This window comes from Tachyglossus aculeatus, chromosome 5 (assembly GCF_015852505.1).
Source record: "Tachyglossus aculeatus isolate mTacAcu1 chromosome 5, mTacAcu1.pri, whole genome shotgun sequence".
NCBI lineage: Eukaryota > Metazoa > Chordata > Mammalia > Monotremata > Tachyglossidae > Tachyglossus > Tachyglossus aculeatus.
The window spans coordinates 46,664,188-46,677,899 of NC_052070.1; the positions used below are offsets into that span (position 1 = coordinate 46,664,188).

General features: G+C 46.2%; 1 protein-coding gene across 6 annotated transcripts in view; it reads right to left on the reverse strand.

Annotated features, from left to right (window-relative positions):
- Positions 1–13,712, reverse strand: part of RERE (arginine-glutamic acid dipeptide repeats) — a 562,577-nt gene that overhangs the window by 85,430 nt on the left and 463,435 nt on the right. For all 6 annotated transcript variants that reach the window (XM_038746111.1, XM_038746110.1, XM_038746108.1 and 3 more), the window contains one exon: positions 3,370–3,450. In XM_038746111.1, coding sequence (XP_038602039.1) covers positions 3,370–3,450 — 81 coding nt within the window. The remainder of the gene's footprint in view (positions 1–3,369; positions 3,451–13,712) is intronic.

Consider the following 13,712-nt stretch of genomic DNA (forward strand, 5'->3'; position numbering starts at 1 on the left):
GCTATCCCTGGCCACAAATGCACTGGCACCTTGGAACTCCAAGCCCTTTACAAATGCTACTTCTCCAAATGAGTAGTCTGAAACAGAGAAGTCAGGTGACTTGTATCTGATCGCAAAGTAGTTAGTCCTGGAACCAAGAATAGACTGCAGGTGTCCTGTTCTCAATCCTTTGCTTGGCCAATCTATTTCTTGACTAGACGTCTACCTCCCTCCTGACATTACAAGGGATTTAAAGAATGACCAAGGCCATTAAGTTAGAGGGAAGGTGATATTAAAAGCAGCCTAGCCTGGAAGTTTTATGTGAAAAGGGGACGTGAGTGTCGGACGGAGTGATCTAAGAGAGCCTCCACCTTACACACAGCTTCTTGGTTAAAGCAGTAAAGAGAGATGACCTCTGCCCCCCGACATGAGCGGTGAATGATTAGCTAGGCAGGGTTGTTACATCAGGACAATGCAAGATGAGGCAGCCAAACTGTGTTACTACTCCCAGAGTCCTTGTCAAATAAAAAAAGGCCCGGGCCTATCCTTTGTGACATGCGGCAGATGGCATAATGTGGGTACCTAAATGTGGAAAACGGGAGGCTCAAAGAAGGGGGAGGTGGGAAGTTTGACTTCTTTGCTCTGCTATGCACTCCTCCACGAAATGAAGAGAAAGCTGTTGAGTCAGACATCAATAAGGAAAAGAAGGGAGAGCTGCCAGGAAGGAGAGAAAACAATCTATTCTAGGACAAAGGTCATCTGTAGATAAATGACCACAAAGAGGTGTAAAACCAGCTATAATTTGGAGGCCTAATGCTTACTCTCAGCACCCACTTCTTAATGGTGCTGAAAACAATAAAAACTGCCAGGGCTTGAATGCAACTACCTGTATCATATTTCCTTGGCACTCCACCCCTAAGAAGGCACAAGGAGGTATAAACTCTGGAGTTCAGTTGAACCCTTCAAGAACTTGATACTCACTCCATCCTGAGCTCCACAACACTTAGGTAGCTAGCCATAATTTATTCTGATGTCTGTCTCCCCACCTAGACTGTAAGTTCCTTGTGGGCAGGGTGCGTCACATCTGCCAACTCTGTTGTACTGTGCTTTCCCAAGCTTTCAGTACAGCACTCAATAAATACTTGACTGATAGACTCAAGAGGTAAAAGCAGCTGGGACACTTTGACACATTAGAGGTCACACCTAGTGGGTTCTAATCATTCCTAGTATCTTTAAAAAATAAACTAATGGTATTTGTTAAGCGCTTTCTATGTACCGGGTAGTGTACTAAGTCCTAGGGTAGGTGCAAGAAAATCAGGCTGGGCACAGCCCAGGTCCCACATGGGGCATACAGTCTTAATCCCTGTTTTACAGATGAGATAACTGAGGCACAGGGAAGTGAAACGACTTGCCAGAGACTTGCGGACAAGTGGCGCATCCACGATTAGAACCCAGGTCCTCTGACTCCCAGGCCTGTTGCTCTTCCCACTAATAATAATGTTGGTATTTGTTAAGCGCTTACTACGTGCCAAGCACTGTTCTAAACGCTGGGGTGGAGACAAGGTAATCAAATGGTCCCACGTGGGGCTCACAGTCTTCACTCCCATTTTCCAGATGAGGTAACTGATGCCCAGAGAAGTTAAGTGACTTGCCCAAGGTCACACAGCTGACATGTGGCAGAGTCGGGATTAGAACCCGCAACCTCTGACTCCCAAGCCTGTGCTCTTTCCACTGAGCCACGCTGCTGCTCAGTAGCTACTCCCTGAAGAAACACCGGCTCGGGGGCAAGACTAAGCAAAGGCATTTTCAGTTTTAAAAGCACTCTTCAAACTTAGAGCAGAAGCAGTTTCCCCCAAAAATACTAATGACAAAAGTAATTATTGGTAGGGGGTGCTTTACACAGTAGCCATTTCTAACCCACAATAACTCCCTTTTTTGTCTTGGAGGAAATTAAGAAACAGACCCCTGAAATGCTTAAGGTTGCCAATTTAGGTTTAAAAAATAAATAAAAATCCCCCAACACATCTGAATCACTGTTTCCTTCCTCATTGCTTTTTCTAAAGCACGTACAAAAACTAGAAGCTCAGAAAGGGCCCTATGGTTGATATCAAACCCTAGAACAAGAAAGCCAAAGCCAAAGCCTACCACCTATTTTTTCCCTATATGACAAATTGGAAAAGCGACTATAATGTCGGAAATCCACCTGATTTTGGGTAGCAGGAGGAAAGGGAAAAACCCACTGAAGTAAAAACATCCTTAAAAACTGAAGAGGCATTTGACGACATATAGTCCTTTTGCCCTGTGAAAGTTTGCTCCAACTGTCCTCTTCACCCTTAGTGGCGTTATACATGGTAAAATACACATAAGGCAGCTCCAGCCAAAGGGCCTGTTTGCCTCCCCAATTTATGTTACTTTATTGGGCGACATTCTAACCTCCCTCTCTGTCTTCACTGGGCCCCGAAGAAGCTCCAGAGACTCAGACTCCACCAGCAAGCAGAGCTCCTAGGGAGGGGGGCAATTAAATGTAAAGCAAGGCTGACTCCTCCCAGCACTTCCTTTATCTCTTTCACTTTGAAGTGAAACATTTTGGCTTTGATTCCCAACACTTCCTCCCACCTCAAATTGTTCAGGAATGTCAGATGCAAGACTCCCAGCTTTATCAAAGTCAAGGCAGTTAAATGAAAAAAACATGCAAACGCCCCCCCCCCCCCAAAAAAAAAAACCCAACAAAAACCACTCCAAAAATCCCCTCTCCACTCTTTTTAAAAGTGCAAGTTTGCCCACGGAACAAAAGTGCATTTCAGAGTAGGAACTTGAAAGAGTTAAAACTTAACAATTCATCAGAATTGGGCAGTGTTAAATGATGAAGAGGAAAACTCTCGGCGGAATCCAAAGTGCATTTGGCACAAGTTTCATCTTTTTAAATCAATTAAGCTTTGTTTTGTTTAAAGCTTTTTGTTAATCGCTAATCCTAAACCGGAGTTATAAACGAATTAACCTACTTCATCCTCAGAACGTAAAAATTAGATCTGAATTCCATTTCGGCTGCCTCTCCCCCACTCCCCTAAACTCGGCCTGCCCCCAAAGGGGGATGAGATTCATACAGAAACAACAGAAGTTTATTGTTTTAGTGGTGATTACAACAAACTGTTTCCCCAGACTGCAGCCCTGATTCCTTAGCTACAACCGAAAAGCACCGAAAAAGAAGAAAAAAAGAAAAACATTACAGGATGGAACTGGTTCACGGTGGCTCACTTCCCTCTAGCTAAATCCTGGAACCCAGCATGGGGTTAAAGGAAATAATTTCATAATAACAAGTGGCGAGAAACAGTAGGAGTCAGAAGGAGGAAAAAAAAAAAAGCAAGTTATATAAAGTCCGGTTGCACTCACCGTCTCCTTGTTGGGCAGCAGCTCCTTTCTAATCCTGAAGAAGTTCTTGCCGTATTGCCTGAGCCCTTTAATGAAGCGTTTCTGCGTGAAAAAAGAAACATAACAAATGGGATGTATAAAGAAGAACGAAGAAAATCACGATGTCAGCAAGAAAACAAAAGTCTCTTTAATCAGCACAATGGCCAAGAAAGTCTGAGCTGGAGATCGCTGATAATGGAAGGGAGGAGAAGGCGCACACCTAGGGCCAAACCCCAAAAGTAACGACCCTCGGGGGGCAAGCCATCGCCCCAACCCTCCCCCAATACCCCAGAAGATCCGGGAGGTGTTGCTACGCAGCAATCAATCTAATTTATTGAGCGCTTACTGTGTGCAGAGCACTGTACTAAGCGCTTGGGAAGTACAAGTTGGCAACATATAGAGACAGTCCCTACCCAACAGTGGGCTCACAGTCTAGGAGGGGGAGACAGAGAACGAAACCAAACATATTAACAAAATAAAATAAATAGAATAGATATGTACAAGTACAATAAATAGAGTAATAAATATGTACAACCATATATACATATATACAGGTGCTGTGGGGAAGGGAAGGAGGTAAGGCGGGGGGGATGGAGAGGAAGGAGGGGGCTCAGTGTGGGAAGAATAACTAATAACGATCAAACTTCCAGCCGTCCAAGCTCAATCCCCGGGCGCGGGGCCGGTCTTTGCATTCATCACCAATCATATTTATTGAGCGCTGACTGTGTGCAGAGCACTGTACTAAGCGCTTGGGAAGTACAAGTTGGCAACATATAGGGACAGTCCCTACCCAACAGTGGGCTCACAGTCTAGAAGGGGGAGACAGAGAACAAAACCAAACATATTAACAAAATAAAATGAATAGATATGTACAAGTAAAATAGAGTAATAAATATGTACAAACATATATACATACATACAGGCGCTGTGGGGAAGGGAAGGAGGTAAGGCGGGGGGGATGGAGAGGGGGATGGAGAGGAAGGAGGGGGCTCAGTGTGGGAAGAATAACTAATAACGATCAAACTTCCAGCCGTCCAAGCTCAATCCCCGGGCGCGGGGCCGGTCTTTGCATTCATCATCAATCGTATTTATTGAGCGCTGACTGTGTGCAGAGCACTATACTAAGCGCTTGTACTAAGCATCGGTCCAGGGGGTTTAGAAGAGACCCCCCCCCCCCCCCCGGCCCACTTGAAGGACAAGTGAGCGGGGCCAGCCGGAGGGGAGGAGAGGGTTTGGTTCTGTTCTCTGTCTCCCCCTTTTCGACTGTGAGCCCACTGCTGGGTAGGGAGGGTGCCAACTTGTACTTCCCGAGCGCTCAGTCCACCCAGGAAGCGCTCAATAAATACGATTGATGATGACGATGAACGAAAGCGCTTAGTCCAGTGCTCTGCACATAGTAAGCGCTCAGTAAATACGACTGGTGATGAAAGCGGCGACTTGGCCCAACTGATGATGATGATGAACGAAAGCGCTTAGTCCAGTGCTCTAAACATAGTAAGCGCTCGGTAAATACGATTGGTGATGAAAGCGGCGACTTGGCCCAACTGATGATGATGAACGAAAGCGCTTAGTCCAGTGCTCTGCACATAGTAAGCGCTCAATACGATTGATGATGAAAGCGGCGACTTGGCCCAACTGATGATGATGAACGAAAGCGCTTAGTCCAGTGCTCTGCACATAGGAAGCGCTCACTAAATACGATTGGTGATGAAAGCGGCGACTGGGCCCAACTGATGATGATGAACGAAAGCGCTTAGTCCAGTGCTCTGCACATAGTAAGCACTCACTAAATACGATTGGTGATGAAAGCGGCGACTTGGCCCAACTGATGATGATGAACGAAAGCGCTTAGTCCAGTGCTCTGCACACAGTAAGCGCTCACTAAATACGATTGGTGATGAAAGCGGCGACTTGGCCCAACTGATGATGACGAACGAAAGCGCTTAGTCCAGTGCTCTGCACATAGGAAGCGCTCACTAAATACGATTGGTGATGAAAGCGGCGACTTGGCCCAACTGATGATGATGAACGAAAGCGCTTAGTCCAGTGCTCTGCACATAGTAAGCACTCACTAAATACGATTGGTGATGAAAGCGGCGACTTGGCCCAACTGATGATGATGAACGAAAGCGCTTAGTCCAGTGCTCTGCACATAGTAAGCGCTCAGTAAATACGACTGGTGATGAAAGCGGCGACTTGGCCCAACTGATGATGATGATGAATGAAAGCGCTTAGTCCAGTGCTCTGCACACAGTAAGCGCTCAATACGATTGGTGATGAAAGCGGCGACTTGGCCCAACTGATGATGATGAACGAAAGCGCTTAGTCCAGTGCTCTGCACATAGTAAGCGCTCAGTAAATACGATTGATGATGAAAGCGGCGACTTGGGCCGGTTGGAACGGAAAAGTCGGTCCGCACCACCGCCCAACCGGGGCCTCGTAGGGGCGGGAGGCCGCGATGGTCCCCCCCTCCCTGGTCGTTGGTTGTGCAGGCCCTGCTCTTTCACTTGGCCGCGTTTCCCGGGGAGCCGGGCCCCCTTGGCGCCCTTCCTGCCCGGGTCCTCTCCCGGGGAAAAGAGGGGGCGAAACCGGGGGGCGAGTGGGAGGAAAATGGGGGGGTCCGGGGGGGCGAGACCTGGATGTCCGCGGCAGCAGCAGCAGCAGCAGCAGCTACAGGTCAATCCCGTCCAAGGCTCCGGAGCTGGGGAGCCGCCGCCGCTTCCACCACCACTACCGCCGCCGCTGCAAACCGCTTGTCAGTCGGGGGCTTTGACACTACAAAGGGGGAGGAGGAAGGGGAGGAGGAGGAGGAGGAGCAGGCGGCTGCTGCTTAGCATGTGACCGCGGCCGGGCCCCGGCGCGCTGCAAAAAGCGGCCTGGATCCCCTCCAACATCATAATAATACTGACGGCGTTTGCTAAGCGCTTACTAGGTGCAAAGCACTGTCCTAAGCGCTGGGGGGGGGGGGGATAGCAGTCAGTACCAATCAATCGCATTTATTGAGCGCTTTCTGTGTGCAGAGCACTGGACTAAACACTTGGGAAGTACCAGTTGGCAACATATAGAGACGGTCCTTACTCAACAGGGGGCTCAAGGTGATCGGGTTGTCCCACGTTGGTCCCATTTTACAGACGGGGGGACTGAGGCACAGAGAAGTGACTGGCCCGAGGTCACACAGCCGACACGTGGCAGGGCCGGGATTTGAACCCATGGCCTCTGACGGTGAGCCCACTGTTGGGTAGGGACTGTCTCTATATGATGCCAATTTGTACTTCCCAAGCGCTTAGTACAGTGCTCTGCACACAGTAAGCGCTCAATAAATACGATTGATGATGATGACTCCCAAGCGCGTGTTTTTACCATTGAGCCACGCTGCTTCTCCAAAACACACACACACACACACACACACACACACATACACACACACACACACCCACCCACCCACCCAGCTGTGTGACTTTGGGCAAGTAGCTTCACTTCTCTGTGCTTCAGTTCCCTCATCTGTAAAATGGGGATGAAGACTGTGATTAGGTGGGACAACCTAATCACCCTGTAACCTCCCGAGCGCTTGGAACAGAGCTTTGCACATAGTAAGCGCTTAATAAATGCCATTATTATTATTATTATTACACACACACCCCATCCCCAGCCAAAGCAAGAAAGCTGGACCCGGCCTCCCGGGGAACGGTGAAGGCCCAGCCCGGGGGTGGGGGGCAGGACTGAGCGTCACTCCGGGCTGGGAAGTAATAATAATAATAATGGTATTTGTTGAGCACTTATTATGTGCCATTCATTCCTTCATTCAATCGTATTTATTGAGCGCTTACTGTGTGCAGAGCACTGTACTAAGCGCTTGGGAAGTACAAGTTGGCAACATATAGAGACGGTCCCTACCCAACATTGGGCTCACAGTCTAGAAGGGGGAGAGAGGGTTGTGGGATTAGAACCCACAACCTCTGACTCCTAAACCCGGGCTCCACTGAGCCACGCTGCTTCTGACTTTTCTTCCTGATTTTACCATTCTCACGCCATTCCCCGTTTCCCCTCTCTGGGGGAAAAATCTGTTTTCTCACTTCTCAGGGGCAGTATTGGCATTACCCTTTCCCTTCCCCGCCCATCCTCCGGGTGGACAACCCTCTTGCTTCCTTTTCCCTGGATTTTGGATTACCGAACCTTGGAGGATGGGCCTGGATTTCTCCAACCCCAACGTCATGATCACAGAACACCGAAGAAATCAATCTGAAACTGGAGAAAGATCTTCAAAAGTTCTCCGGGAAGAGTTGATGCATTGGCATTAGGGATTCAAAACCTCGGCTGGTCGATCGCGTTTTCAAGCTCAGCAAGTAAAACAGACAAAAATCTGCGAGAGCAGTGATGATGTACGACCCGCTGGATAATTATCGAAAGCCTTTGTATTTCCAGGTTATATCCTGGCTAATATATGAATCAGATTCACTGACTATTTTCAACATCGCTCATAAAGAAATAAACGGAATACCTCCGGCTGATTTTGGAGGACGGAGGCCTCGGAGTAAATCTCTAGCATTTTTAGAGGGCTGCTGAAATTGGTCCAGTAATTTGGTGCTGCGTCTTGGAAAGTTATCACCCAGTGTCTGCCCCAGCGTTTAGCACATAATGCTTAATAAATGTTCTATTAATAATACTAATAATGGTATCTGTTAAGCACTTACTTTGTGCAAAGCATTGTTCTAAGTGCTGGGGGGGATACCCAAGCACTTAGAACAGTGCTTTGCACATAGTTAGCACTTAACAAATACCATCATTACTATTACAAGGTGAACAATGCCTTGCACATAGTAAGCACTTAAATATCATTATCATTATTATTATTATTATCAGGTTGTCCCACGTGGGGCTTACAGTTTTAATCCCAGTTTTACAGATGAGGTAACTAAGGCACAGAGAAGTTAAGTGACTTGCCCAAAATCACACAGCTGACAAGTGGTAGAGGCCAGATTAGAACCCATGACCTCTGACTCCCAAACCCGGGCTCTTTTCACTGAGCCACACTGCTTCTCCTAACATTACTATTAATAGCAATAATAATCAACCAAATTTAATCAATCAATGGTATTTTTCAGCTGAGCACTGTGCTAAGCACTTGGGGAGAGTACAACAGAGTTGGCAAACATTCCCTACCAGAAAGAGCTTTCAGTCTAGAAGGGGAGACGTATGTTAAAGTTAATTATTGATATAATAGTAATAAAGTGATCAAAATAATAATAGTATTTGCTAAATGCTTACTAGGTTACTTGGGAAGCAGTGTGGCTCAGTGGAAAGAGCACGGGCTTTGGAGTCAGAGGTCGTGGGTTTGAATCCCGACTCTGCCACATGTCTGCTGTGTGATCTTGGGCAAGTCACTTCACTTCTCTGGGCCTCAGTTACCTCATCTGTAAAATGGGGATTAAGACTGTGAGCCCCACGTGGGACAACCTGATTACCCTGTATCCTCCCCAGCACTTAGAACAGTGTTTGGCACATAGTAAGCGCTTAACAAATACCAATTATTATTATTATTATTAGCTGCCAAACACTGTACTAAGCGCTGGGGTAGGTACAAAATAATCAAGTCCTACAAGGGGCCCACAGTCTAAGTAGAAGGTAGAACAGGCATTGAATGCCCATCTTGCAGATATGAGAATTGAGGCACAGAAGTTTTGGGGGGGTTTAATGATATTTGTTAAATGCTTACCATGTGACTTGCTCAAAGTCACGCAGCATGTAAGTGGTAGAGCCGGTATTAGAACCCAGGTTTTCTGCCTACCAAGTCTGTGCTTTTTCCACTAGGCTGTGGGAAAATGAACATAAGTTGTGAGGCTTAACGTGGAGTGAATATCAAGTGCACAAAGGGTATACATCCAAGTGCAGAGGCGATGCAGAAGGGAGAGACAGCAGGGGAAACGAGGGGCTTAGTCTTGTGGGCAGGGAATGTGTCTACCAACTCTGTTGCATGGTATGCTCCTAAGTGCTTAGTACAGTGTTCTGCACACAAAAAGTGCCCAATAAATGCCAGCGTTTGAATAGTCAGAGAAGGTCTCTTGGAGGAGATGTGACTTTGGCAAGGCTTTGAAGGTGAGAAGCAGCATGGCCTCGTGGAAACAGCAAGGGCCTGGGACTCACAAGATTGCTGACGAGATGGATTAGATTGGGGTACAGTAAGCAGGCTGGTGTTAGAGGAGCGAAATGTGAGGGCTGGACCGTAGTAGGAAATCAGTGAGGTAAGGTAGGGAGGGGAGAGCTGCTTGAGTGCTTTAAAGCCAACAGTAAGGAGTTTCCGTTTGATGTGGAGGTGGACAGGTAACCAACTACTGGAGGTTCTTAAAGAGTGGGGAGACGTGGACTGACAGGTTTTAATACTCAAAAGGGCCAGGCAGCGTGCAAAAGAAACAGATGATTAACAGCTACCCCTTCCGCCCACCAACACTGCTTTTTCCACCCACCAACACAGTGCTTTTCTAAAACGTTTATTCCAGAAGTTCTGCCATATATACCCTGTAGCCTTTTCTCTCTGGATCCATCACCTCCACTTTAGATTGCCAGCCTGTTACAGACTCAAAATATGCTGATAAATTGCCATGTATTCACTGTGTAGACTGTAAGCACTTAATAAATGTTTACGGTGATGAAGACATAAGATTAGAATGACAAAAGCGTGGCGAATAAATGCATGATCGGACTCGAACAGGGGTAGGCAAAATCTGGCCCATCAAATGAGGAGATTCATTCAATCGTATTTATTGAGCGCTGTGTGCAGAGCACTGTACTAAGAGCTTGGAGATGACACTCTGGCCATAATTGCTGGCAAAAGCGACGGTACTTCAACCACGATTTAAGTCTTTCTGCTGATTCTTCAAACACTTTGTGATTCCCTCAGCATGCCACAGCCCCCAAAGGTTCCCCAGGGTACTTCCGTCCATGCACCTTCCTCCCTGACCCTCTGCTTCTCATTCAGACAGCCAGTAGGTTTGGAAAATTTGGCAAGGGGCCTGCCGGACCGAATGAATGCTCCCCTCTGAGGTCGGGTCTGGCACAGACCCAACCCCCGGACTTAGGATAAAAGGCAACGCGGTGGAAAAACGGACCGCGTTGCCTTGGCTCCCGCACTAGATGGCTGGGGAGGGGAAATGAAAGTGAGAGGGTGGCCACTGGCAAGCAATGCAGCTGTGTCACCATCACAATCATATACACGCTGGAGTTTGGGGGGTGTCTACTGACATTACTAATCTCAGCAATGAAAGGAAAAACCTTGCACGAGCGACCATCTGTCCACAGACGAACCCAAACCAGAGGCAAATGGCAGCCCAGGACTGGGCCTGGCACTTGATGGGCCTGGCAAGGGCTTAGATGGGGTCCCAGAATGGGCAGGACTCACGTCACGCTAGCAGTAGACGGGAGAGAAATCTGCCCCTCCCACATAACGATTACCAACCCCTGAAATACAGTTTACCAGAATTATGGACTGACTTGGAAAAAAAATAATCTATTCTGATTGTAGTCTAAATGGAATGGATCAGTGTGTTAAAAGGATTTCAACAATAATAATAATAATTATGGTATTTGTTAAGCGCTTACTATGTGCCAGGCATTGTTGTAAGCACTGGGTACATACAAGGTAGTTAGGTTGTCCCACGTGGGGCTCACAGTATTAATCCCCATTTTACAGATGAGGTAACTGAGGCACAGAGAAGTAAAGCGACTTGCCCAAGGTCACACAGCAGACAAGTGGCAGGGCCGGGATTAGAACCCTTGATCGGTGACAGTGATATCTTCCCTCCCTCGGCAAACTCATACTTTCACATTTAAGCCCGTGAACGAATAAAAAAGTGGTCAACTTCTACATGATATCTTCATGAACAGTCCTACTTCACAGCACTTTATTCTGCTGATATCCTGTATTTCCACTCTGAAATTCAAGGTCTCAAATTAGTTCCTTCCCTATTTACTTTCCTTTCCCTGATTGTGAGATACAAAGCAAACACTAAGATGCCCCCTCTAGACTGTAACCTCCCTTTGGGCAGGAAATGTGTCTGCTAATTCTGTTGTAATGTATTCTCCCAAGCGCCTATTACAGTGCTTTGCACATAGCACCCAAATTTGACTGATTGATGGACAGACTAAGATGCAAAGCTAAGGGAGAAACCATGCATACAGTAAGTTTCTCTGTATGAATACCATGGTAGTCCCTCTGTTTTAAAACTAGTTTCTGATCCTTCTCCAAAACTTTCAGGGCAAGTTTTTGCAATTTTCCATCAGTGCAACTGCCACCATTTTACACGAGCAAACTTCCAACCAAACACAAAAGCCCCTAAGTTCATGTGAGAAAACAAAACAGCTATACTGCTCTGGCAGACTAGTGAGCAAGGGATATCTAATTTCCTTAGGACACTGTGTCCAATCAGATTGTCTTGTATCTCCCCCAGTGATTAGCACAAAGTAAATGCTTTATAAATGCCATTTTTATTAGCTCAATTCACTCTAACTTGAATTCTGAGGAGTCTGGCCAATCACTCTTGATTTCATTGGACTTTTCCTAGTCTTTCCTAGTCATACCCCAATATGGCTTGTCATTTCATTACCCCAACCACTTACATGCTAAATGGAACCAAAACTGCCCCTAGCAACACAGTAGCTTTGTCAAGTCCCAGGCGACCTTGTGGAAGTCACTTCACTTTTGTGCCTCAGTTTCTTCATCTATAAAATGAGGATTCAATACCTGTTCTCCCTCTGACATAGACTGTGAACCCCATTTGGGACAGGGACTATATATGACCTATTTCCAACATACATAGGCATGGCATATAATAAGTGCTGAGCAAATACCACAGTTGTTATTATTATTATTACATTAACCCCTTGCTCTGAACTCTCAGAATTAACTCCCTCTAGTACATTCCAGCTAGGATTATAAGCTTTCTCTAAACTGAGTTTCTCTCAGGCCTTGAGGTAAGTAATAAAAGAGTTCCCACTGAATCCTGATCCTGTTCAAAACTTAGTGTTAATAATTTACTGGTTCTCAGAAGGCTAAAAAGAAAACAAATTATTCTCAAAAGGTCCTGGAGTAGAGGAAGAGCTGTGAGTTATGTCAAGCGTACCTCTCTTTTCCTAAGAAGGGAGCTGTGGGGAAAATCCAAGGAGTCTTAAACACAATCTTCAGAGGGATAGCAATATGGTCAAATGCAAATGCTGCATTACAAAGAAGTTGGACAATGGGTATTCCAGTAAGGGCTATAAAAATAACTTCCAAAAATTTGAAATTACTTACTTTTTCATTTAAACATCTGTCTCCCCCCTTATACTGTAAACTCATTATGGGCAGGACAAGTATCTGCTAGTTCTGTTGTACTGTACTCTCCTGAGTGCTTGCTACAGTGCTCTGCACATAGTAGTTGCTCAATAAATACCCTTGATTGACTGAACAGTATTACCACTTCTATTATTGCTACTACTACAGGACTACTTTCAAACGGACCTCATCCCAAAGGCCCACTCTTAGTATTGCCATGAGAAGTGAGGTTTGGGTTAAGTATATTATAAAATGAAATGTGGAAAGGAGGAGATAGAAGGATTGGTCACTAGTTATCTTAAATGAGTTGCAGTGGATCCAAGGGCAGAATGCCATCCATTGCTGGCACTGGTATGATGATTATCAGAAACCCATGGGCTTCTGACTCCAATAATTGTTGGTTCGATCACTGAACAGATCCTATAGTTTCCTTCTGCATTCTGTAAACAAGGGCTCTATTACCCAGAAGCTCCAGCCTCAGGCATGTTACTTGTGCTCCTTGGAAGCCCCATATGTCATCCCAAGAAATAAATACTCTGACAAGACAGGCGGAGCAGTGATGATCTCGGTAGCAAAGGGCAGACAGCATGCTTATCAATGTGAGATTACCATTATGAAGCTGGAGTTTAGGTCGGGTGCATTAGGGTTACTATTATCAGGCAATTATAGTGAGATTGTTAAATTGACTGTAAGATGAACCATACCAGGTCCCCACTGATCCTTTGGGGAGGAAGTGGAGGTGGGGATAGGAAAGGTGGGGACAGAAGGGTCAAAGGGGAGGGATTGCAGGAGCGGCAAAGATTGAGTGACACTGAATGAGCCATCTGGTACCTTGGAGCAAAGATGCTAGCTTGGAAGATGTCCCTTCAAATGTTTATCAAAAACCTGAAAATTTAACATTTTGGTATAAATTAAAGGCTCTAATCACTATAAACCTTACAGTGTGGTCATCCACGGGATCTTTGATTTTGCAGCCAGAACTCCTTTCCTTAAAGATGATGATGTACTGCAGGCAATGGAT